Genomic DNA, 23,906 nt, shown 5'->3' on the forward strand with positions numbered 1-23,906 from the left:
GCTGACTGCACCCACATGGACCCAGGGGTTTAATTCCCATTTTTTATGACAATAAACTGATTTTGGTTTTATAATGAATACTATGAGGATACACAGCTCCCAGTGTTTTGGGTTTTATTTTTAGGTAGAATCAGGTTACTGAGAGCTGGTTACTGAGGGGCCCAATGCCCTCCAGGGAGACCCCAGCTCACATCGATCGCTCTGGCATCGCTCGCACTAGGCTGGGGCGGATCACGTGTTCGCCAGCTCTGCTCTCGGCTGCGGTGCCTGCGGAAGCCGGAAGTGGCTGCTGTTACGGGGAGAGCGTCACGGATTCCCGGTGATGATGTAACCGGCCTGGCCGGGGCCCTGAGACCGACACTGGGGGGGGAGACTGCAAGCATGAACCTACTGCCCTGCAACCCGCACGGAAACGGCCTGCTCTATGCCGGCTTCAACCAGGACCACGGTGAGAGAGGAGGGGAGGGGAGACAGGGACAGGGGGTGAGATGAGGGGGAGGGAGGACAGGGGGTGAGATGAGGGGGAGGGGGGACAGGGGGTGAGATGAGGGGGAGGGGGGACAGGGGGTGAGATGAGGGGGAGGGGGGACAGGGGGTGAGATGAGGGGGAGGGGGACAGGGGGTGAGATGAGGGGGAGGGGGGACAGGGGGAGGGGGACATGAAGGTGAAAAAATGGTGGTGGGGGAGAAAACTGGGTACCGGGGGTGAGGGGGAACCTAATAGGGAGGGAGGAACAGAGGTATCAGAGGGTACATGGAAGGGAGAGATGGAATGGGTGCATGATAAGGAGGCAGGGTATATGGGTGGGACAGGGGATAACAGAGAAAGTGAGATGGATAGAGCAACAGGGTGTACCCCAGAGGTAGTTATTAAACAAGGGGGAGGGGGGCAAATGATACCATAGAGGTTGGGGTGGGATCAGGGGGAGGGGGACATGAAGGTGAAAAAATGGGGGTGGGGGGAGAAAACTGGGTACCGGGGGTGAGGGGGAACCTAATAGGGAGGGAGGAACAGAGGTATCAGAGGGTACATGGAAGGGAGAGATGGAATGGGTGCATGATAAGGAGGCAGGGGATAACAGAGAAAGTGAGATGGATAGAGCAACAGGGTGTACCCCAGAGGTAGTTATTAAACAAGGGGGAGGGGGGGCAAATGATACCATAGAGGTTGGGGTGGGATGGGGCTAGGGGGGCAGCTCAGAAAGAGGGATGGGGCGGATATGAAATAACTGAGACTGATGAATGGGGCAGGGAGTAGCTGGGGATAGTTTGCAGGGAAGAATGGAACGGGGACAGAGTGGGTGGGGGGCACGGACTGAATGGGGCCAGGGGGTAGATGACCGGGAAGAATAAAATGGGGGGCAGAGGGTAGCTGGAAGGGATGAAACGAAAAGCAGGGTTTACCTGCGAAGGAGGAATGGGATGTGAGGCAGGGGGTACCTGGGAGGGACTGGTGATATTGGGACAGGGGTAGCTGGGGGGGGGGGGGGGGAATGGAATGGTGGGCAAGGTTATGTATAGAGGGAGGGATGGAATGGGGGACCAGGGGCTACCTGGGAGCGAGGGATGGTTGGAATGGGGAACAGGGGGTATCTATGCGAGAGGTACAGGATAGGGGACAGGGGGTATCTGTCGGAGAGGTACAGGATAGGGGACAGGGGGTATCTGTGGGAGAGGTACGGGATAGGGGACAGGGGGTATCTGTGGGAGAGGTACGGGATAGGGGAAAGGGGTTATCTGTGGGAGAGGTATGGGATAGGGGAGACGGGGTATCTGTGGGAGAGGTATGGGATAAGGAGACAGGGGGTATCTGTGGGAGAGGTATGGGATATGGGAGACAGGGGGTATCTGTGGGAGAGGTAGGGTATAGGGGGTATCTGTGGGAGTGGTACGGGATAGGGGAGACAGGGGGTATCTGTGGGAGAGGTACGGGATAGGGGACAGGGGGTATCTGTGGGAGAGGTACGGGATAGGGGACAGGGGGTATCTGTGGGAGAGGTACGGGATAGGGGAAAGGGGTTATCTGTGGGAGAGGTATGGGATAGGGGAGACAGGGGGTATCTGTGGGAGAGGTATGGGATATGGGAGACAGGGGGTATCTGTGGGAGAGGTATGGGATAGGGGAGACAGGGGGTATCTGTGGGAGTGGTACGGGATAGGGGAGACAGGGGGTATCTGTGGGAGAGGTACGGGATAGGGGACAGGGGGTATCTGTGGGAGTGGTACGGGATAGGGGAGACAGGGGGTATCTGTGGGAGAGGTACGGGATAGGGGAGACAGGGGGTATCTGTGGGAGAGGTACGGGATAGGGGAGACAGGGGGTATCTGTGGGAGAGGTACGGGATAGGGGAGACAGGGGGTATCTGTGGGAGAGGTACGGGATAGGGGAGACAGGGGGTATCTGTGGGAGAGGTACGGGATAGGGGAGACAGGGGGTATCTGTGGGAGAGGTACGGGATAGGGGAGACAGGGGGTATCTGTGGGAGAGGTACGGGATAGGGGAGACAGGGGGTATCTGTGGGAGAGGTACGGGATAGGGGAGACAGGGGGTATCTGTGGGAGAGGTACGGGATAGGGGAGACGGGGGGTATCTGTGGGAGAGGTACGGGATAGGGGAGACGGGGGGTATCTGTGGGAGAGGTACGGGATAGAGGAGACAGGGGTATCTGTGGGAGAGGTACGGGATAGGGGAGACAGGGGGTATCTGTGGGAGAGGTACGGGATAGGGGAGACAGGGGGTATCTGTGGGAGAGGTACGGGATAGGGGAGACAGGGGGTATCTGTGGGAGAGGTACGGGATAGGGGAGACAGGGGGTATCTGTGGGAGAGGTACGGGATAGGGGAGACAGGGGGTATCGGTGGGAGAGGTACGGGATAGGGGAGACAGGGGGTATCTGTGGGAGAGGTACGGGATAGGGGAGACAGGGGGTATCTGGGAGAGGTACGGGATAGGGGAGACAGGGGGTATCTGTGGGAGAGGTACGGGATAGGGGACAGGGGATATCTGTGGAAGAGGTACGGGATAGGGGACAGGGGATATCTGTGGGAGAGGTATGGGATAGGGGAGGGGGGCAGCTCAGAAAGAGGGATGGGGCGGATATGAAATAACTGAGACGGATACAGGGGATATCTGTGGGAGAGGTACGGGATAGGGGAGACGGGGGATATCTGTGGGAGAGGTACGGGATAGGGGACAGGGGTATCTGGGAGGAAGGCAGACAAGGAATTAGAGGTCAGAGGATACCTGAGATGGAGGGATACAATGTGTGACCTGAAAAGGAGAGTGCGAATCAGGAGGTCATGGTCCACCTAGGAAGGAGGGATGGAACGGTTGATGGGTAGAGGAAGGTAAGAGTAGATGCTGGGAGAATAATGAAAGAAATGGAATGGGGGCCGTGTGAGGTGATTACAGGGATAGAATGACAGGAGATTCTGGACAGGATGGTGTCAGGGAGTGTGAGGATATATTGGAAATGGAGGGTTAAGGGGGGGAGGGATGGAATAAAGATATTATAAGGGGGATAATTGGGGGGGAGATGGAGTGAGTGCTTGAGGAGGAATCCAGGGACGTATTGATGTGTGAAAGACCAAGAAGTTAGTATTGAAATAAAAGTGATCATGGTGGGAATAGAACGGCGGAAATGTGAGAAGAAAATGTGAGGGACCCGGCCCGTCAGGGAAACTATCCAAGCTGACAATTGGTAGATGCACAGATACAAGATATTCCATTGAAACCTATATCTGCACTAACCTGCTCCCTCTCGATTTTAACCAAATCTGATGCAAAATGTAAAAAAAATTTTTTTAATGAAAATAAACATATTTGATATAAAATATACCGTAAGTAATATTTGGGGTCCCCACATGAAAATGAATCACTAGTACATTAAAACTTTTATTTGTTTACTATATAATTTGTTTTATGAATCTAGCCTAAAACCCGTGTGTACACCATTGATTCAGAAAACCCTGCCCCCTTTTCCCTGAGTAAGCGTAAATATATTATTTATTTATTTTTTACCAACTGCTCCCTCAGCCTGTTCTTCCTCAACTGAATTCTTTTATTTTCAGCAAAAATAACCCAGGATGCTGACTCAGCCCAGCCAGTGACTGTTAGCTTTTGTACCGCAAGCCCAACATTGTGATAAAGAGAGCCGATGTATGGACCTTATTTTTTTTTCATTTTTTGTTTTCATCAACTGTAAACTAGTATATTAGGGGTTGTGCTTCGAAAACAAATGTAGGGAAATCCCATTAGAACCAGTGGAGTGTTCATGCTGATTTCTCCACTTTTAGAACTTTGCTACAAAACTGCCGATTACACAAAATCACTTTAAAAAAAAAAAAAAAAAAAAAATTGATATCAATTTCAAAAGTTACAAAAGAAAATTTTCCAAAGAGATTTATTCACCAAACGGTGAATTATAATGAATAACAGATTGTAACTATTGCCAAGCTGTTATTATAACGGAGTTTGTGAATTTTTCCAAATCTGATACTTATGCCTAAATTTTGCAATATTTATTTATTTATTTTGCAGGTTCAATTTTTAGTGAATAAAGCCCCCCCCCCCCCCCCCCCCCCCCCAATAGAAAAGTGGGGGTAAAAAGCTAAAAGTTCAGCAATCACCATGAAAATAGCAGTGATTAGTGATTTGTTTCACTTATGCATCATTGTCCTAAATTTGCTATTGTCCTAAAATGACTCCTTATGCATAATGATCGGTGGGGCAAAAAGGTTGCAATCAGAATACGCTCTTGCGAATACATTTGTCCATGCTGAATCTTTGTAAAATATTCCAGAAAATGGTTTATTTCAGATTTCTGGAGCCAGGGAGACTTTTCGCACTCCAATGAATCGTTGTTCGCAGTTACTGAGTAACAGATCTGCTGATGAACTTCTCAGCAGCGCGCAGTAACTGAAGGAGTGACCGCCCTTGTATTTAGCATTCCACCTCTTCTCCGTCTCTGTCACTCTCTTTCGCTCCTCTTTGGTTTTCCTATTTCGATTTCATTTATCTTGTTTACAATCCGCTTCAGAATACAATTTTGATTTTACTGCATAATGTTTTCCCTATTGGGTGCACAGTGCCCGTCACAACATCCGTAACATGGGATTAACATTTTTTATTTTATTTTTTATAGACTTGCAGGTCATTTTCTATTAAACACCTGTCATTGACTGCTTTAGGAACAGATTTAGACTGATCACAGTCGGAGTCTTTGTTGGCAATGTGAGGCATTCTGGGATCCTACATCCTACGCTGACTTTTTAGTAAATACCTGGGTTGGAATGTTAATGTATAACTGTAAGCTTGTATAGTGCCAGTTCGCACCAAGTTTTATGTTGTAGTTAAAGCTACGGCACCCCTTTTCTAATGGAGAATCTGCTGTGTTTTTCAGGCTGTTTTGCGTGCGGAATGGAGAATGGATTTCGTGTTTATAATACCGATCCCTTGAAAGAGAAGGAGAAGCAAGGTAATGAAATGCGGCGATGCTGTCACTTTAACAGTGCTCTGCTTTTTGCTAAGTTAGTGGGAAAGACAACGTTTATGGACAGCAGCAGATTTTGTGTTATTTACAAATCTAGTAACTGTAAACTTTATACGGACATCCTGGCTCACACTGTTCCGCGCCTATTAGTCTTATAATAATGCGTTAAAAAAACAACTAAACATATTTTTGCTGTGAATTTTGCATTGATGTAAATTTTGAAAACAAACCTGGTCTCTCTGTAAGAGCTAGTTTGCCATAAACGTGTACACAGTAGTCGGGGAGTAGTATTATTGAACATGCACAGCAGTCACAGTAAAGGTAGTAACGCTGTACGCATGAAAGCTGCCAGCTTTAGCATTACCTTTTTTTTTATTTTTTTTTTAAATTTGAGACGAACTCCCAGGAAGTTTTAAAGTTTAGGGTTTCGGAGTAGTTGTGGTTTCCTGGTTGGTCACACTTTTTTCCGGTGAGACAAGGAGGAAGGTTATTTGTGGAGCAAGTGAAGATTAAAAAAAAAAAAAAAAAGGATATTTATATAGCGCCAACAGATTCGGTAGTGCTTTACAATGTGTTTGCTTTGTGCACCCAGCCATGCTGACCTGAAAGGAGCAATACGGTCATCCTGGTATAATAAACATTCATTATTCTCTGGGTCCAACCAGATACACATAGCCCTTTCCTTTGTGCTTTTTTTTTTTTTAATTATTTAATTTTTTCAATTTTTATATATATATATATATATATATATATATAACCAAAGGGACATGTCATTTAATTCATATTGCTAACAACTGAACACAGAATGGCATTATTTACAGAAGTATTACGTATTATTTACATGTTCCTGGTCTAGGTCCAATAAAAGGTCAAATGTTTGCTAGACCAGTATGTACTAACAGCCACAGTGAGCAGAGGGGTCACATTTCTGCAGTTATTTTGTCTTCTTCCAATGCAAGAACAGGACGAAACCATTACCAGCAAAGATGGGAGTCTTTAAACCTTCATTAATCAAAATCTTGGAATGGTTGTTGGCTGTGTACATATCTGAAGATCACTGTGTCCACGCCTGAATTTGTTCTAGGCTGGCAATATATTGCAGAGTACAGATCCAATGATACGTAATATTGTTCGGAACTTCCTTAAAGGGACACTGTAGGCATCAAAACAACTTAAGCCTGATGAAGCAGTATTAGTGTTTTATAGATCATGTCCCTGCAGTCTTTTGTTTCTTTTTATTCAGTATATAGTCCTATTATAGAAGTTTTTATCTCCTGCTCTGTTAATTGAACTTTAATCACTCACAGGAGGCTCCTGCTGGGTCTAGCAGGTTTTTGACAGCAAGAGATAAGAAATCCTAAATTAAACATAATGTGCAGTAAAGGAAGTTTTAACATTAGATGGCATTTTACAGGAAGTGTTTAGGAAGGCTGTGTAAGTCACATGTAGAGTTAGATGGGGGAAAGTGATTTAACTCCTAAATGGCTTCTGGACCCCACAGGAACCTCTTGTGTGTGATTAAAGTTCAATTTACAGAGCATGCAGGCTGTGTAAGTCATAGTCATGGGATGTGTGGCTAGGGCTGCAGAAACAGTAGTGATTTTACTCCTAAATGGCAGAGAATTGAGCAGTGAGACTGCAGTGGCATGATCTATACACCAAAATTGCTTCATTTAAGGGATTCTCTAGTGCCAGAAAAACAAACCTGTTTTCCTGGTACTGCAGAATCCTTGAGTGCCCCCCTATGGCTGCGTGCATTAGACCCCCCCCATAGGAAAGCATTATTCAATGCTTTCCTTTGGGGACTCCGGCGATGCTGGAGGTCCTCATGCAGAGCGTGAGGTCGTCCAGCGTCGTCTAAGAAGCTGGAAGTCCCTCAAGTGGCTGTTTGGTAGACAGCCACTAGAGGAGGACTTAACCCTGCAAGGTAAATATTGCAGTTTATGAAAACTGCAATAATTACACTTGCAGGGTTAAGGGTGATGGGAGTTGGCACTCAGACCACTCCAATGGGCAGAAGTGGTCTGAGTGCCTACAGTATCCCTTTAAGCTAAAGTTGAAGTTAAAGGAACACTTTAGGCACCATAACAACTTCATAGAAATTAAGTTGTTATGGTGCCATGGAGCCAGGAAGTCCCTGGTGCTGACTCACTCTAAGGGGTTAAACTGTTCTCAAATGTTTTAACCTCAATTTCTCCCTGACTCTTTGCTTTTCCATTTTCTGAAAATCTCTAAATCGGAAGGCTCTTACTGAATCAGGCAGTGGCGCCACTGATTGGTTGAGAGTGGTCAGCTGACGTCGCAGCCAATCAGTGAATCCCTGTTTATAAAACTGTCTTGAAAAGAAACGTGCCTTTTTCAAGTCAGTTTTAAGAATCTCGATTCACTGATTGGCTGAGAGCGCCAGCCAGTGCTGCTGATGCCCGATTCTACAAGAGCCTTCTGGTTTAGAGATTTTTAGAAAACCGAAGCCCAGAGAGGCAGGAAGTTTTGGCCATGGAACACCGGCTTTGGGTTAAAACAGTTTAAAACTTTAAGGTGAGCCAGCGCCAGAGACCTCCTGGCACTATAACAACTTACTTTCATTGAAGATGGTATGGTGCCTAAACTGTTCCTCTAAGAAATGTTATGGTGACCAGAGTATTCCTTTTAATAAAGTAATATCTCTGCATCATGGATCTGAGAGCAGGAAAGCAACCAACAAAGCATTAAAAAACGTTGTTATTAGAAAAACATAAAAAATAGCAAAAGGATCGTCTGTTTGTTACAGACCACCTATCGCATTTTGTATGTAAAAATAGACTTTTTTTTTTTTTTTATGGGTTACACTACTTCGTCTTCGTACACACCAGGTTTTGTGAAAATGTGATAAAATGAGCTTCGATGAGATTCCTCCTGCCACATCTTGCCGTTTCCCAAAAGCATCACTTGCAACGGCTGAAAGGGGCAAACACCTTTCTGTGCTATCGAATCTTATGGCAACTTATGGCACAAATGTATAAGCTGAATGGGGAATCCAACATTCACTTCAAGGAAGACTGAAAGGAGGTGGCTTGGGTACCACTGTGCAAAGCAGGCATATCCCGTGCTGGAGCGCTTCGGATTTCACATAACAGTACTGCTTAAAACCCGTCTAGTGCCCAGGTCCGGGGGTTTCAGGGACTGACACAGAGGAGCCTGGTTGTGCTATCACTTTAACAGTTCAGAACACACACAATGCCATTATAAACCCTTGATGTGCCAGTAATCCTTTGTACATGTCGAAGCATCACTCTGACCAAGACTGGAAATCTACTTGTATTATATGATCTACTAACTGCTTGGACTACATATTGGGTAAAGCAGGCTGTCCAACCTGCGGCCCCCCAGATGTTGCTGAACTACAACTCCCATGATTCTTTCAATGAAACAAATAGCCAAGGAATCATGGGAGTTGTGTAGTTCAGCAACATCTGGGGGGCCGCAGGTTGGACAGCCCTGGTCTGGTTTCAGGAGTAAACGGTTAAAAGTACGGGCTTTACAAGAAGCTCAACTTTGTCCCAGGCATCTGGCAAACAGACAGCCCTATCTCAGAGAATGCATTGTAAGCATCGGTTGGTGGCTCCTGTCTGCCTTTAGGAGAGAAATTTACTTTTTGGTTATCAATAGTGAGGTTTGGATTTTATTTGTCATTTTTTAAATTTATTTTTATTTTATTGTTATGTAGGATACAATAAAGGAGACACTTCATCTGAAGTCTTATACAAAGCATTCTTTAATGTAGACATCATTGTTACTCCTGTCTTTGGGAGCTACAGATACCTGCTTTAATATATCACCTCCCTTAGTGCACAGTGTCCCTCATTAGGGACTCACTGCAAAGTTGAATTGCTAAGGAATGGAAATGAAGGTCTAGAGACCCCTCTGAAAGTATAAACTCTTGAACACAAGGCATTGGGCTGGTTGAGACTTTGCCTTTGTTGTCCACACAGTACATGTAATTGCAATTGGCGTATAAGTGTTGTGAGAGTAAGGCCTGGTTGCAAAGCACAGACCTCTATCTTTGCTAAAAAAGCGGTGTCCCATGGTATTACTCAGCGAGCTTTGCAGTGATAGAAGGTCATTGTTTGCTAGAAGGGCTGCAATAACTTGTGGTGTAGTAACCGTGATTTCAAGGCTCGGATAGTGAGATGGCACAGTCTGGATCCTGTACTATAGAGATTTCCACGTACTTACAGACCTTTTTACTGTATTTTCTCTTTAAGAATTCCTCGAGGGTGGCGTGGGTTATGTGGAGATGTTATTTCGATGTAACTACCTGGCTCTAGTGGGAGGAGGGAAGAAGCCGAAGTATCCTCCCAACAAAGGTAAGTCTTTATATTCTGACATTTTACTTTGTAATATTTGTTTCTAAGGTAGAACGGTAACAGGAGAGACCAATAGCAGCCAGACCACTTCATCCCCCCAGTTTTAATCATGCAGCTCATAACATTGTTGTTCTGCGGAATGACAATGTATTCATTCCAGAGTTTAAACGCCGTTTGAGAACATGGCAGCTTAATTAATCATCCCAGTGGTATGTATACGTACTCTGGGCAGCAATGGCATGTTCCCTATTGACTTCCATTATAATCCAGAGAGCTTTGACTGGCTGCATTGTTTCAGCCATGTCTCCTATTCCGTGAGCTGGAGAGGGCAGGTAATTAGTTAACATGAGAACCTACAAATCTGACACGTGCACACACTGAGCGTCATTTTATTGGTCTTTATGACGCATTAAACGGGTGGAGATCAAATCCTGCCCAGCGTAATCTTTTCAGTGTTTGCACGCAGCTCTCCAAGAAATTTTATGTAAAGCTACGAGGATTATAATTAGTAGAAACTGGTGATCTCACCAGGTGTTACCGTTCAGATCCACATGAATCCTCTGGTGGCACCATGAGCATTTAATACTATGTCCTAAAACTAGTACAGAGTAACAGTCACCACGCTTCCCACTGTGCCGCAGAACGGGATCGCCAATATGCAGCTCACATCTAATGGCAAACATGTCGTGTGTGGTGGGGTCAGATATTCTCATGTAATAAAGAGGACTATTCTCTGTAAAGCTTGAGTCTCTCGGGGTACTTCAATAAAGTGAGAATTCAAAGTAAATTTCAAATTTAAGGCCAGAGTAGTCAAAATGGATGCATTGCTGAATTTGTGCGGGTCGGCTATTTTGACCTTAAATTTGTGATCCACTTTGAATTCTCACTTTCATTCATAAAAATCTGTTGAATCAATGTCCCGATAGTAATATTAAACCTAAAACAACCAAGCTGCCGTTATTGCCGAATTGTATCATTTTTCAAATTGCTTATGTTTGGCTAAAATTTGCCATTCCAGTTTTCATTTTGCTACAGTTTGGAGTTTAGTGAGTAACCCTGCTTGTCTCTCTCTAAACCTTTTTTCTATTCCCCGCACCTCTACAGTGATGATCTGGGATGACCTGAAGAAGAAAACAGTAATTGAAATAGAATTTTCCACGGAGGTGAAAGCGGTGAAGCTCCGGAGAGACAGGTACCCGCCTCCTGACTAAATGAACTAATTTGCTGCAGTGTGGTTTAGCGTTGTGTTCTTATAACGATAGGTTTTGGAGGTGCTGTAATAGGAGTGTTAGACTGGCAGTGATCACAGCTGATATTGACATGGCAGAAGATGGAGTGATAAGTGTCTACTTTACAGAACTAATTTGACCTACATATCGTGCCAAGTGAATTGCCAGCAATATATAGATTAAACTGATACAATTAGACAAACATTGGATTCTAACAAAACATGTATGACATGCAGGAGCAGAATGTGGAGAGGGACTTGCCCAACTGAGCTTACAATCTAAAGATACTTACCTGAAGATTTCTTCTCTGTTACACGAATTTCCTTTACATTGCATGCGTGAGCATCTATTTCTTCATACAAAGCATCTCAGAATTCCCATTGTGGATGGACCCACAATGCTGCACTTGGCGTCGTGGGAGGAGTCAGTTGCACTTGCAAGCACTGGTGCCTCCATGTTTGTAGCTTTTACCTCTAAGACAGTGGCAAAATTGTATAAAGGTTTTCAGTTCGACCTTTTTATCCTTAAAGTGAAACTATTAACCTTAAAATCACAGATATATGGTGTATTCAATGTAAAATATAGAGATTTACTCACCTCTCCTCCCTTAGAGCGCTGCCATCTTAGCTTCGTGGGTGTACTCTTCATGTAGCAGCGTCCTGGCAATTGAACTGAGTGACATCATGTCACTCCGTTCCTATAATCCTCAGCCGGCGCTAGCATCGCTGACTAGGGAATCTCCATAGGAACCACTGCTCATGCCCTGTGTTTGTTAAGCTTAAGAGCAGCAGAAGGACTTCCTGTGGGGGGGGGGGGGGGGGGGGTCGTTTCTGCTCTTCCTTGTCAGTCAATGCCTCAGGAGAAAACCCTATCTTTAAATAGTTTTTTTTCTCCTAATCTATATATTTGTTGGCAAAACTGCTAGCGCCAGGTATAGAAGATAGAATCTGATGCTCAGTCTAATGATCACGAGTCGTTTGGGACGTGGCAAGTGCCCTTTGATGTTGCAGTTCCATTTGTTATTTTTCCACAATCTCAAGTTTACTGCATAGACCATCTATCTATATATCTAATAAGAATACAATGTAATCTGCATGGTCCAATTAGGCAAGCAAATGCACACATTTTCATTAGTTATTAGTCCAACCATTGTTTTTCCTTTTTTTTTTTTTTTTTTTTAAATCATGGAACTCTATTTGTTTTTTTTGCAGTAAATATATTCCTCAAACAATTTGAAACAATGAATTGCTGCTTGTGTCTGACCGATCCACTGCTTGTGAGATAAATCCTTTAAAAACAGAAGTTATAGTTGGGAGTGTTCAAATCAGAACAAATGTTGGATTGGTGGATTTGTATAATTTACAAATATGTTTATTTGGTTTTAAAGTGGAAACAATTATCGCAGTATTTTCATTGTGTTACTAATGATTTTATACCCAGCCTTGTGTTAAGGTTCTAAAATCCAATACTAATTAACTGATGCGCTAGAGAATATCTTGTTTTTCCTGTGTGTATCTGATATCCAGCTCTCGTTTTACCCTCTGCTGTCAGGTATTCTTTCTTAAATAATGACTTTATGCCTTTAAATTAAAAAAAAAATAGGTGACCGATCAGCATTCTGTTGCAAGAAATTTTTTCTTTAATGGGACTGATGTAGCCAGGGACATTTTAGCAGAGAATATGGCGGCAGAAGTGATACCCTGAGATTTGATGTGAATTTTTCATCAGATTTGGGTCCAGACGCTGACAATGTATTTTGTTCTTTGTGTTTCAGGATTGTGGTCGTTTTGGATTCCATGATTAAAGTGTTCACATTTACACACAACCCTCATCAGCTGCACGTCTTCGAGACATGTTACAATCCTAAAGGTAGGCTGTAATGTGGGACAGATGGTGGATCTGGGTACAGATCTGGTTACAATAATGTATCTGCATCCTAGGTTTAAGACTACATTACTCTGACAGTCAGAGATCCATGTAGCTTTTATTTCAGACGGGTTGTCTTTTAACAGATGGTAGTAGCATTTTTTTAATTTATTTTTTACATTTTGTCAGTTTAGTAAACTTTACAGATATTTGTTTTGCCTCATTGTGTATCTAAATCAGACTCACACTGTCGTCCCCCCACCCCCTCCCCAGGATTGTGTGTTCTGTGTCCAAACAGCAATAATTCGTTACTGGCATTTCCTGGAGCTCACACCGGCCACGTGCAGATTGTAGATCTTGCCAGCACCGAGAAGTCTCCAGTAGATATACCGGCTCATGAAGGTGTGCTGAGCTGTATCGCCCTGAACTTACAAGGGACCAGAATTGCAACAGCATCCGAGAAGGTGAGGATTGACCATGCAGGGTCTCCCATGTGCAAGAAATGTAACAAAAAACATATGGCGTCTCACAATACAGGCGATGTCCACATCAGATTCTGAGGATTGATATAATAGGATTAGAAATGAAAAGCATTAGGAGGAAGACCTGGACAGAATGAGGACAAGTAGCTTTACCAACAGCACCTTTAGGAAATAGAACCGTATCCTTCTTAGCAGGAGTTTACAGTTTATGAAGCAAAACACTAATCACTAAAGTGTGAACTGTGGGAATTACTATTATTATTTATGACGCTCCAACAAATTCCGCAGCGCTGTACAATAGGTGGACTAATAAACGAGAATTTGCAACTGGGCAAGTTAGATATACAGGTACAGAGGGTCCTACTCAAACAAGCTTACATTCCAAGGGGAGTAGGATCGGGTGTACTTCATATAATCGAAGAAGAGTTTACAATGAGGGCTAAGCTGTTTAGATGATATAGTTGTAGGAGAGAAGGTGGATCTTATGTAGAGGGAAAGAAGCTAACAGTTTAATTAATCTATCTTGTGGAAGAAGTGTGTTTTCAGTGAATTATTTATTTATTGACATGAATAGGGACTGGGTGTGAGTCTAACGGAGCAGGGAAAGGAGTTCTATAGAAACGGTGCAGGTCTCTCTTGAAAGAACTCTTGAAAGTGGCCGTCAGATGTGTCAGTACAACCAATGGATAGCCTTTGGCAGAGCGTGGGGGCCTGGATTGGACAAAGGTAGACAGGAAATTGAACCGTCCGCATTTTAGTGAATAACGTTGCTATTTTCATTCTTCCTTCACAGGGAACGCTCATAAGAATATTTGATACGTCAACTGGACATCTCATCCAAGAACTGCGACGAGGATCACAAACTGCAAATATTTATTGGTGAGTTGAGAAATGGTTGTTATATTATTATATTGTTTGTTTATCTCGTACAGCTTCTGTTTCTCAATGCCACCATCAAAACAGGCAAACGCTGAATGAAAAGCTCCCACTGTTCCAATAGCCTATGGTAATGGCAGGAGATGGCTAGTAACTGTCCCTTCTAATGTGCCATTAAGGAATACTGTATTCCTAACACTATAGTGTCCCTCTTCCATCCTTTATACACCTAATTGTAGCACAGAAGTCCCTTGGTCCTGGGTGCCTCCTCTGACATCATTACGAGGGGTAATCTAATGCTCATCCTAGAGAGGGCAGTGCACACTTCAGGGAGATGAATTGGTGTTTGTGGCTTTAGTGGCCCTTTAACTACACTTCCCCCAATGCTGAACCAGCCTTTACTCCTCTCAGGCCAGTAGTGATTGTGGAATTTGTTCTCAGAGAGGTTGTGTGGGTGATAACCGCAGTCTTGACAGGTGTTGGGGCATAAGATTAAAAATCTAATTGTAAAACTCGCAGGGATTCTGTTTGAGTTTCAGCTAATCCATTATCTGCTTGAAACTATGTTCAGGTTGTACATAAATTAATCTCCTGTCACGTGGAAAGATGAATGTATTTAATCTATAATAATCCGTACAGTCACGTGATATATGTGAACAAGGAAACGTGTGACATGCCATCACCAATTCCTTTTTTTTTTTTGGTAGCATTAATTTCAATGAAGATGCATCTCTAATCTGTGTTGCAAGTGATCATGGTACAGTGCATGTCTTCGCTGCAGAGGATCCTAAGAGAAACAAGCAGTCCAGGTATGGGGTGTATAGGGATATCATATGTTCAGAGTGGTGGGTCTCTACTGTTCTGAATTACAGGCAGCTCTCTCCAAGGCCGGAAAGAATAGTTTGTATTTAGTGTGGTTATATTAACCAGGAAGACTGGGAATTGTCCACTATTAGTTTTATACAAAATATGTACGGTTACAAGAATAGCCACATGATAAAGTACACTTTTTTTTTTCTTTAAAAAAACAGAAATATAGATTAAAAAGATATGTTGGTTTTCAGTACTTAATCCATTGGTTTTTATTTTATTTTGTTATAAATACGACACATGGGTAAAAACAATCCAGCATCAGTAAACCATCAATAACGTCTTCTGACTTTGAGTCGAAACGCAGACCATATTGTCTTCTCCAGAATTCTAGGTTAAATCTACTTGAAGTTAATTGCATCAGTAAATTGCGGTGCCAAGTTAGTAGTGGTTCATTTTAGTCGCGACTCTGTTCAGTGGAAGTGTATTAAGGATTCAGGCTTGAAGTTCAATAATCAAGTTGGTTATTACCTTTCATGGTAATATGTGCTTAGATATTGAGAGGGTTATTCATCAAACCTCAAACTGTAATAAGTTTGAATCTTCATTGCGAGATGTAGGTTAAAATAGCAGGTCTGGAAAATTCTCCAAACTTTAGTCACAGATTGGATATTTTGCATTCATATTTCAATTTGCTAAATAATTCAAGTTTAGTGAAGAATGTCTCTATTCTATAATGAAATTGAAAATATAAAAGATTATTTTTCATTGCTAGGGTGTTATTGGATTATGTGATAAAGTGTGTAAATAATGTGCAAGTAATGATTCCATTCTGTTGTTCTTTGTCTCTATTTTGCAGTTTGGCCTCTGCTAGTTTCCTCCCAAAATACTTCAGCTCCAAGTGGAGTTTCTCTAAATTTCAGGTTCCCTCTGGATCACCTTGTGTTTGTGCCTTTGGAACAGAGCCCAGTTCAGTCATAGGTAAATCCCTGTGTCCTCATCTACATTACTGTTTTCTCATTCTTGTGCTGCACTCTTAACAGCAGGTTTCTCAACGCACTCCACATGGTGTGTTTATCAGAGCTACATTGACCTGGTAATCACACCTAGAATTCAGTTACAGATAAATTAAAATAAACTAAATAAGCTTGGGACCAAAGCACGACTAGAGCTTAGAACAGTGATGGCTAACCTTGACACTATAAATTGTTTCTGGACTACATTTGCCATTATGCTCAGCTAGCTTTTAGAGTCTAAAAGCTAGCTGAGCATCATGGGAAATGTAGTCCAGAAACAATTTATTGTGTCCAGGTTAGCCATCAGTGGCTTAGAAGGTAGTAGGGGAGATGTATTATTCACTAAAGTAAGAATTGCCAGGTTTCCACTTGACTTTAAAATTTACTTTCAGAATAACCTTGATAGACTAATTGTTGTCCGGGTGTCAATATTACAAAGAATTAGGGGGAGTGCAGGGGTGGACTCTTAGACACGTTTTTAATGTATATCTAAACCAGTTAGATCACCACTGTACAATCCTCCTTCAGTCCCATTTTGTTCACCTTCATCTACAACCCTTGAGGCAAGCTGCACATATGAAGAAACAAGTTGTCTAAGCTGCAGAGATGGCAGCCTTTGTTTATGGAGGATGTGACTAGTTGCATCTCATTGTTCACACACTAACCAGTCGGTCTCTTTCAGCTATCTGTGCAGATGGCAGCTACTACAAGTTTCAGTTTAACCCAAAGGGAGAATGTACCCGTGACGTCTACGCCCAGTTTTTGGAAATGACTGACGACAAACTCTGACCACGTGGAATCGGAAACATTTGCTCTCACTAAAGGATGGGACAGGCAGAATTGCTGTATTTCGATAAAACTCTGACAACCTTTTTCATATTGGGTTTTTAGCATTGAAATCATTTCACTTTCTGTAATGCTTCAGAGTGTCCCGTTTTCAGATAGAATCCCTGGCCATATAACTGGCAAGGTTTTATTAACAGTCAAGTGAAGGTTTTTAAGACTTTATTAAAGCGAGGATATGAATCCCTTAGATTCCTTCCCCTGCCAGGTAAAATGGCAATACAGCTTCCTTGCTGCCCCTTTTAACACATGGAATTCCAACAAATGGGGGAGAGGGGGGGGAGAGAGAATAAACACCTCTTTGGCACTCTGTTATTACATTAAAACATTTTTAAAGACTAATTATGTAATTGTGACACTAACCTAGAGCCTTCATAGCACTGAGCAACCACTAAGTGTTACCACTTAATGAATGGCGAGTTAACCCTGTATCTACTGCCAGGACTTGCAGGCTGCAGCTGGTTTAAAGGCTGTTGTGAAACCTCTCCGGCCGACTACAGGGGTGAGGCACGCAAGACCACTTTGATTTGAAATTCTAGAATAGTGCGCCTGCACCCCTCCCCCCCCCCCTTTTTTGTCCCTGTCAAACTCCAGATAACCGTAAATTAGATTTTTATGTTAATTTTATTTTTGACGTGTAGAACCCTGCATGTTGCTTTGTGAAATTAATCACAACTTCCGTTTGTTTTGCACACTTATTTGTAAAAATATGTTATTGCTTTTTAATAAAACATGACCAAACAATGCATGTGAATCATTTTCTGGGAGGGAACTAGAAGAATTGAGAAAGAAAGCTGCTAAAATGCAAATTATCTGGACTCTACTGTGCCACTAAAATAAAATAAAAAAATTGCTCCCCAGAAAGGCCAGAATAACCATTTCATGATGAAGGGGGTTAGATAATCTGAGCGTCCTGGCACATCCTTTCTCATAAAGAAAGACTAATCACATCTTTATTTATTCTTCTGAACTACCTGTTCACCTCTGAGGTACAGTGATTGAAGGAATGGGAAGGGGGTTGTTAATCTCAATATTTATACCATATATATATATAATATGTTGGGTTGAAATGTCACAGACTAATCTGCTTGATCAAAAAGAAACTGGTGTTCAGTCTTGTGCAGGATTGGTGGTAGATCTAAACATCTTGCAAAAAAACAGATCTGTAGCCGTTGCAAGCCCTCTCCTTTTGCATCTGTGCCATGTGAACGACCAATTAAAAAGCCCCTGATTTTGAACCATGTGTGCACCTGTTTGCTGCTCTAAGCCAGGGAGTCCACTAGGAGGCACACTTTTACAGGGGGAAGAAGGTAGGCCCACTGCATAGAATGCGTGCCTCTTCCGTTGGCTCACTGGAACTTACGGAATTGGGAATAAAACCACCCTGGCTGTCTGATAGCCTAGAAGAGGTTTCAGAAATGAGCTATTAAAGTGCTGATTTCAAATAGAAATCACAATTTGTATACACTGCAATGAAGGAGATGCTTGTCTCCCATACAGCAGTGTGAAGTACTTTGTGTGCTGAATTTCCCTTTAAAATTAAAAAAATATAACGTAAGCTTTGCCAACTTTATGAAAGTGTTAGAACTAAAAGCAAGTAAATATTTATTCATTGTGTTACCCTTATCATATTCAATTAAAGGGGCACTATAGTCACCAGAACAATTACCTTAATGGAGTAGTTCTAGAGTCTATAGCATGTCACCGCAGGCCTTTTAATGTAAACCCTGCCTTTTCACAGAAAACTAAGTGTTTACATTGTTGCCTAGTAACACCTCTAGTGGCTGTGGCTCAGACTGCCACTAGAGGTGCTTCCGGGGTCAGTGCTGCACATGCAGCATCTCCATGACTTGCATGGAGGCACTAAATGTTCCCCATGGAAATGCAGGCATAATAGCCTCCCAATGCTTTCCTATGGGATTAGCCAAGGAGGTGGTGCGGCACTGGGGGGGGGGAGGGAGAAACAAAGTTGCATTACTAACACTGTGGTGTTCCTTTAAAGGGACACTCTAGGCAAATTAGGAAATTAAATAAGTTGACTAGTTAAATAGGAAGTTAGGCTAACTTACTTGCCCAATGCCAGTCTTGGACCATAATATGCTATTTGGTATGTTTTCAGGGTATGAACCCTGAGGATCTTCGAGAAGACTGAGACCCTCAAGGCTAAAGTTACGGTCACCAGTCAACAACATGAGCAAACTCTACATTCCCTACAAAATTATTACACCGAGAATAAAAATTCAGACACGGGAGGGGTGCTGGAGTATAGATCATTAAACAAAGAACTAGACGCTGCTCCTACAGATGGTCATTTTGACTTTAATCTCAGTTTAAATTTAAAAGCAAATTGTTTGAGTTGGCTGTGGCTTGGAGTCATCTCAAAACATAATTTACATTTTTCACTTTAGGAAACTTCATCTATCAAGAAATTCACAAGTATCGTAGACAGCTGCACGGAGAACCTGTTGTCTCCAGTTTTTTGCCACCCAGGATATTTTTCTTTCTTTTTTAAATACTTTACAAAGGTACGCAAGGTATGCACTATAATAATTTTAACTGATTGAAATGGTTATGGTGTCATTAGAACAAGAAGTTGGGGCAGTGATGGGTTAAACATGCTCAGGTTATGTTCTCAGTCTGTTACCTAAAGAATGGTGTGAAATAGTTATGGTGTAAATGCAGCTCCCACCCCTCCCCTTCGTATTGCATGTTCAAAGCTTCAGGTTTTGGTGTTTTTTTTTAGAGGGGGGGGGGGGGGGGGGGGAGGGAGGGGGAGGGGAGTAAATGTTTTGCAGAATGCTGCACAACAAACCTATCCCCTTAGCTACACCCCATACCAGAAATACTACCTTAATGGTGTATGCCCACAGCTCGACCCCTAACTGCACTTAATGAGCTGCTTGTAATCACCACCTGGCTAAGGACAGTCAGAGAAACCACAAACAAGCCGTGATATATCCCTATATTTCTGGGTGTCCTTGCTCTCCTCCTAGTGCAGACTGCTTTGTAGTTCAGATCATGCTGTTAAAGTGGCTGCCACCACAATGAAACTAATCTAATCTGCTTTAATATCGGTGTTTGAATCTCTTTATTTCCGGAGAGCTCTAATTTTAATTAAATGCATATACTACTATTCGTCATCTATTAGGAGTCAGGTTGACAAAACTGAGCAATGAGATTAAAGCAAGGTGCTGTTTCAGTCGCCAATCAAAGTTACCCCCAATCCATCAGTACAATCCGGCCAACAGAAGGGAAACAGACATCACGGACAGAGGAGGAACAAAAGGGCTGCTCCCACGTATTGAGATCCAGTACAAGGAAGAAGAAATAAATACATTTAAAGAAGGCAAGGAGGGAAGTATCATTAAGATAGAGAGGGCAACAGAAAAGAAAAACGAGACCGGTCTGCTTTAATATATGAGCTGCATCCATACATCCAATTGTACAGCGTGGTGGCATGTGTTGGTGCTTTATAAATATTAATTATTAGCCCAGGGCTTGACAAGTTTGCTTTGAATCTAGGAGCCAGGTTTTCAATGTCAAAAATACAATTCTTAAAGGGACACTATAGTCACCAGAACCACTACAGCTTAATGTAGTTGTTCTCATGTCAGTAAAAAGGCAATATTTACATTGTTACCTAGTAACAATTCTAGTGAAAGTCACTCAGATGGGCTCTAGAATGCATCCTGAGTCATTACTGCGCTCTGCAAGGAGACGCTGAATGTTCCCCCATAGAGATGCATTCAATCGATTCAACTCTAAGAGGAGATGCTGATTAGCGCAGCATGGAGTTTTGCCACACATGCGCAATAGCCCCCCAATGCTTTCCTATAGGAAAGCATTGGATTGGCTGAGGTCATCAAGATTGATGATCGCAGTCACGGAGACAGGGCCAGGGGGAAAAGGTGAGTAAAAACCTCTTACACGTGTGATTGAAGGGGGACCTGTCACCTAAACACCCACACACACACGACCACCCAGCCTCCCTACCTGGAGCTGGAGTAATTCTTTCCCTGGGGTCCAGTGGGGCTTCAGTTATCTCCCTACTCTGCTCCATAGAGCGCTGTTAGATTCTGACTCCCGGCATCACTGGAGGACGTGCGACGGAGCAGAGCGGGGGGGGGGGGGGGGGGGGGGGGGGTGTAACAGCTCCCTTGTGTGCCTGCCAGACTGTTTCAATCCAAATTTTCATTTGGAGACTACTTACAATATAAAAATACTCAAACAGGGAAAGGCAGGACTTGGCCACTATCTACATCTGGTGCGAGTAAGAAATCTGCAGACAAGGGAGATACTGTAAGCATTGCGATAAAAGGGGAATAATGGAAAGGGGAGCTTTAAACAGAGGACCATACCCCTTTTTACACCATGAGCACAAAATATCCACTTATTCTATCCAACCCTATAGCAGAATCCCAGAGAGCTCCAAATCGGGCCATATTAACCGCACTAAATGTGTCTAAATTACAGACAATTTACATTACATCGAACAAATAAAATGGTGCACCCATCGGTCTTTTAAAAAGGAAAATAAAATGAAAGTTTGTTGTATGAGTTAAAGCAGGTCCTTCCACCCAACCAGTCAGACCTTAACCCCTTAAGGACACGTGACATGTGTGACATGTCATGATTCCCTTTTATTCCAGAAGTTTGGTCCTTAAGGGGTTAAACTGCAAATTACAGCTTAACTTTGTATCGTTCTAATTAGCGTCTGTCAGCAAGAGTTTAACCCCTTAAGGACACATGATGTGTGACATGTCATGATTCCCTTTTATTCCAGAAGTTTGGTCCTTAAGGGGTTAAACTAATTCATCAAGATTGTTGTTTAAAATGTAATTGCAAACAAGATTTAATTTCCCTTTGGGAAAAAAATAAAAATAAAAACAAAACATTTTAACAGTGAAAATGCAGTGGTACGATGCTACATAAGCTAACCTACCAGAAATCATTCCATCAGCTTGGAAAGGAGAGGTGGGAACTACATACTGCCGCAGTCTCAAAATTTTGATTCAAATATTTTCCCCATTAAAGACAAAATAAAAAGGTCCCCCCCTTCTATACACAGAAACATAGAACCAGTTCTTGTAATCTTTCATGTCAATTTACCCACCACCTATTACCAGAATATGTTATAGTCTTGGAACAAAAAAAAGCAAGGAGTATGAAATGCATCAATCTTTCCTTTTGCAAAAAGAGCAGATTTCAATAGAAATGGCTTTTTTTTTTTTTTTTTTAATACATAAATTAACCTGGTAACACCCCCATGGCTTTCAAACTGACAACAGGTCCTGTTACTTCCTGGTTTGGTTGGCTTGGTGGAGCCTTACTCAAGAGGCAGCAATTGCTGAGAGCACCCGCCTTGCCAAGACTTCTCATTGAGCTGCATTTGGGAGGTCTGATTGGACAGTCACAGAAAGTCTGGGCAGGGCTTAGAAAGATAGACAAAAGAAATACAGGTTTTTGTTTTTTTTTAGATATAACTCCAATGAATAAAATGCAAGAACGTTTTCATTTTGGGCATATCTACTACATTTATTTTGTATGTGGGCAGTGGAGTGTATTTTTTTTTTAATGGCCAAATAAATTGAACAATCTGAGATATGAAAACTTTGTCTGGATAATAGGATTCCTAACAGGTGAGATACAATTCTACACTCGTTTCAATCACAAATATCCAATAGTAATCTGAGTGGACTGTTTGTCGTGCTGGATATGAATTATTGGACTTTGCTTTTTGTCAGTCTGTAATGAGGCAGCCCTTCTGCTTGCTGTAAAGCTACACAGAATGCATTTCACACATATAATACAATCAAGACTAAAGTGCATTTTGTGTTTTTGTATATCTTCCATGGATTTGGAGCACCTCTGCAGTTTACAGCTACCAAATGCCCAGCTCAGAGCCAATTCCTGGTCTTTTATCAATTCCAATTAGCATATTATTGTGAACAAGACAAACAGCTTATTAATTCCTAAAATTGTACACGAGTATAGGCATGGCACCATTCAGTATTTTCGAAGTCCTCGTGCGGTTTATAGGGAGCTACTAGAGACCAATGTATTGGCTAAAGACAGACCACCAATACTCGGGCCAGCTTTGGTCCACTCAGATTTAATTTAAACTCTTAAGAACTAATGATTATATTTGCAACCAGAAAAATCTGTGTTCTAAAGGGCATATTCCACAAAGGAATGACCCATTAGATGACACTTCAGCATAAAGCAGAAAAGCAATTGACAGTCCTTGGTGGTATGTAGTTGCAAAGTTGCATTTTCTTTAAGTTTGTTCCTTAATGGGTTTAAAAACAAAAAACAAAACATCCTTTGGTTAACTACCTACTAATGTCTGAGGTCATTCATCCCTGATCTGATAAGAGCTGTGGTTCTATGGACTAGAGCCCCTTAACCCCAGCTACACAGTCATTTCCTGTGACACAGAACCCACACTGTGGGGTCAAATGCTGCTAAACAAGAACTCCTCACCGACTCCAGCTGATGAGACTTATCACAAAGCCTGCGAATCGATTCCCACACCAACCACAGCCTTCAAAGCTATCTGCTGCGCATTGCATACTCAATCCACAAACTGCAGTTGCAAAGCAGAGTTTCACTAGGTCTGTGCTGCGGAAGCTCCTCTATTGGCTGTCATACCGACCGCCACTAGAGGTGGACTTAACCCAGCAACGTAAACCATTGCAGTTTCCCAAAAACTTATTACATTGCAGTGTAAAGGGGACAGGACCACTGCACGCTGGTCCTTACATTGAGAATAAATTAATTAATTGCACCAAAAACATTCACCGACAATTAGACGTGAAAGTGTCAGCAACAGTTTGATACGTTTTCTCCATGCAGGTTTTTTTTCCCCCTCCAATGTATATTTAAAAAAAACTCAATGTAACCAATTTGACAGCTGATTAATAGATTTTCCTAATTCTCAATTAAA

At 42.7% G+C, this 23,906-nt stretch overlaps 1 protein-coding gene across 1 annotated transcript; it reads left to right on the top strand.

Annotated features, from left to right (window-relative positions):
* The first annotated feature begins 223 nt into the window (after nucleotides 1-223).
* WDR45B (WD repeat domain 45B) lies at nucleotides 224-17,704 on the top strand. The gene is made up of 10 exons (XM_063456054.1): nucleotides 224-448; nucleotides 5,403-5,477; nucleotides 9,737-9,838; nucleotides 10,943-11,030; nucleotides 12,842-12,936; nucleotides 13,207-13,397; nucleotides 14,209-14,294; nucleotides 14,999-15,100; nucleotides 15,961-16,082; nucleotides 16,800-17,704. Exons 1-10 carry the CDS (start codon nucleotides 382-384, stop codon nucleotides 16,904-16,906), a joined length of 1,035 nt encoding a protein of 344 aa, XP_063312124.1. The 5' UTR covers nucleotides 224-381; the 3' UTR covers nucleotides 16,907-17,704.
* Nucleotides 17,705-23,906: the final 6,202 nt, after the last annotated feature.

This window comes from Pelobates fuscus, chromosome 5, assembly GCF_036172605.1.
Source record: "Pelobates fuscus isolate aPelFus1 chromosome 5, aPelFus1.pri, whole genome shotgun sequence".
Classification (NCBI taxonomy): domain Eukaryota; kingdom Metazoa; phylum Chordata; class Amphibia; order Anura; family Pelobatidae; genus Pelobates; species Pelobates fuscus.

Bases quoted from the DNA above. Each gene is read 5' to 3' on its own strand.
- WDR45B (XM_063456054.1), top strand. From the start codon at position 382: ATGAACCTACTGCCCTGCAACCCGCACGGAAACGGCCTGCTCTATGCC. The intron at 11,031-12,841 runs GTACCCGCCTCC...TTTGTGTTTCAG, and splicing joins GTGAAGCTCCGGAGAGACAG to GATTGTGGTCGTTTTGGATT. The intron at 14,295-14,998 runs GTGAGTTGAGAA...TTTTTTTGGTAG, and splicing joins CAAACTGCAAATATTTATTG to CATTAATTTCAATGAAGATG.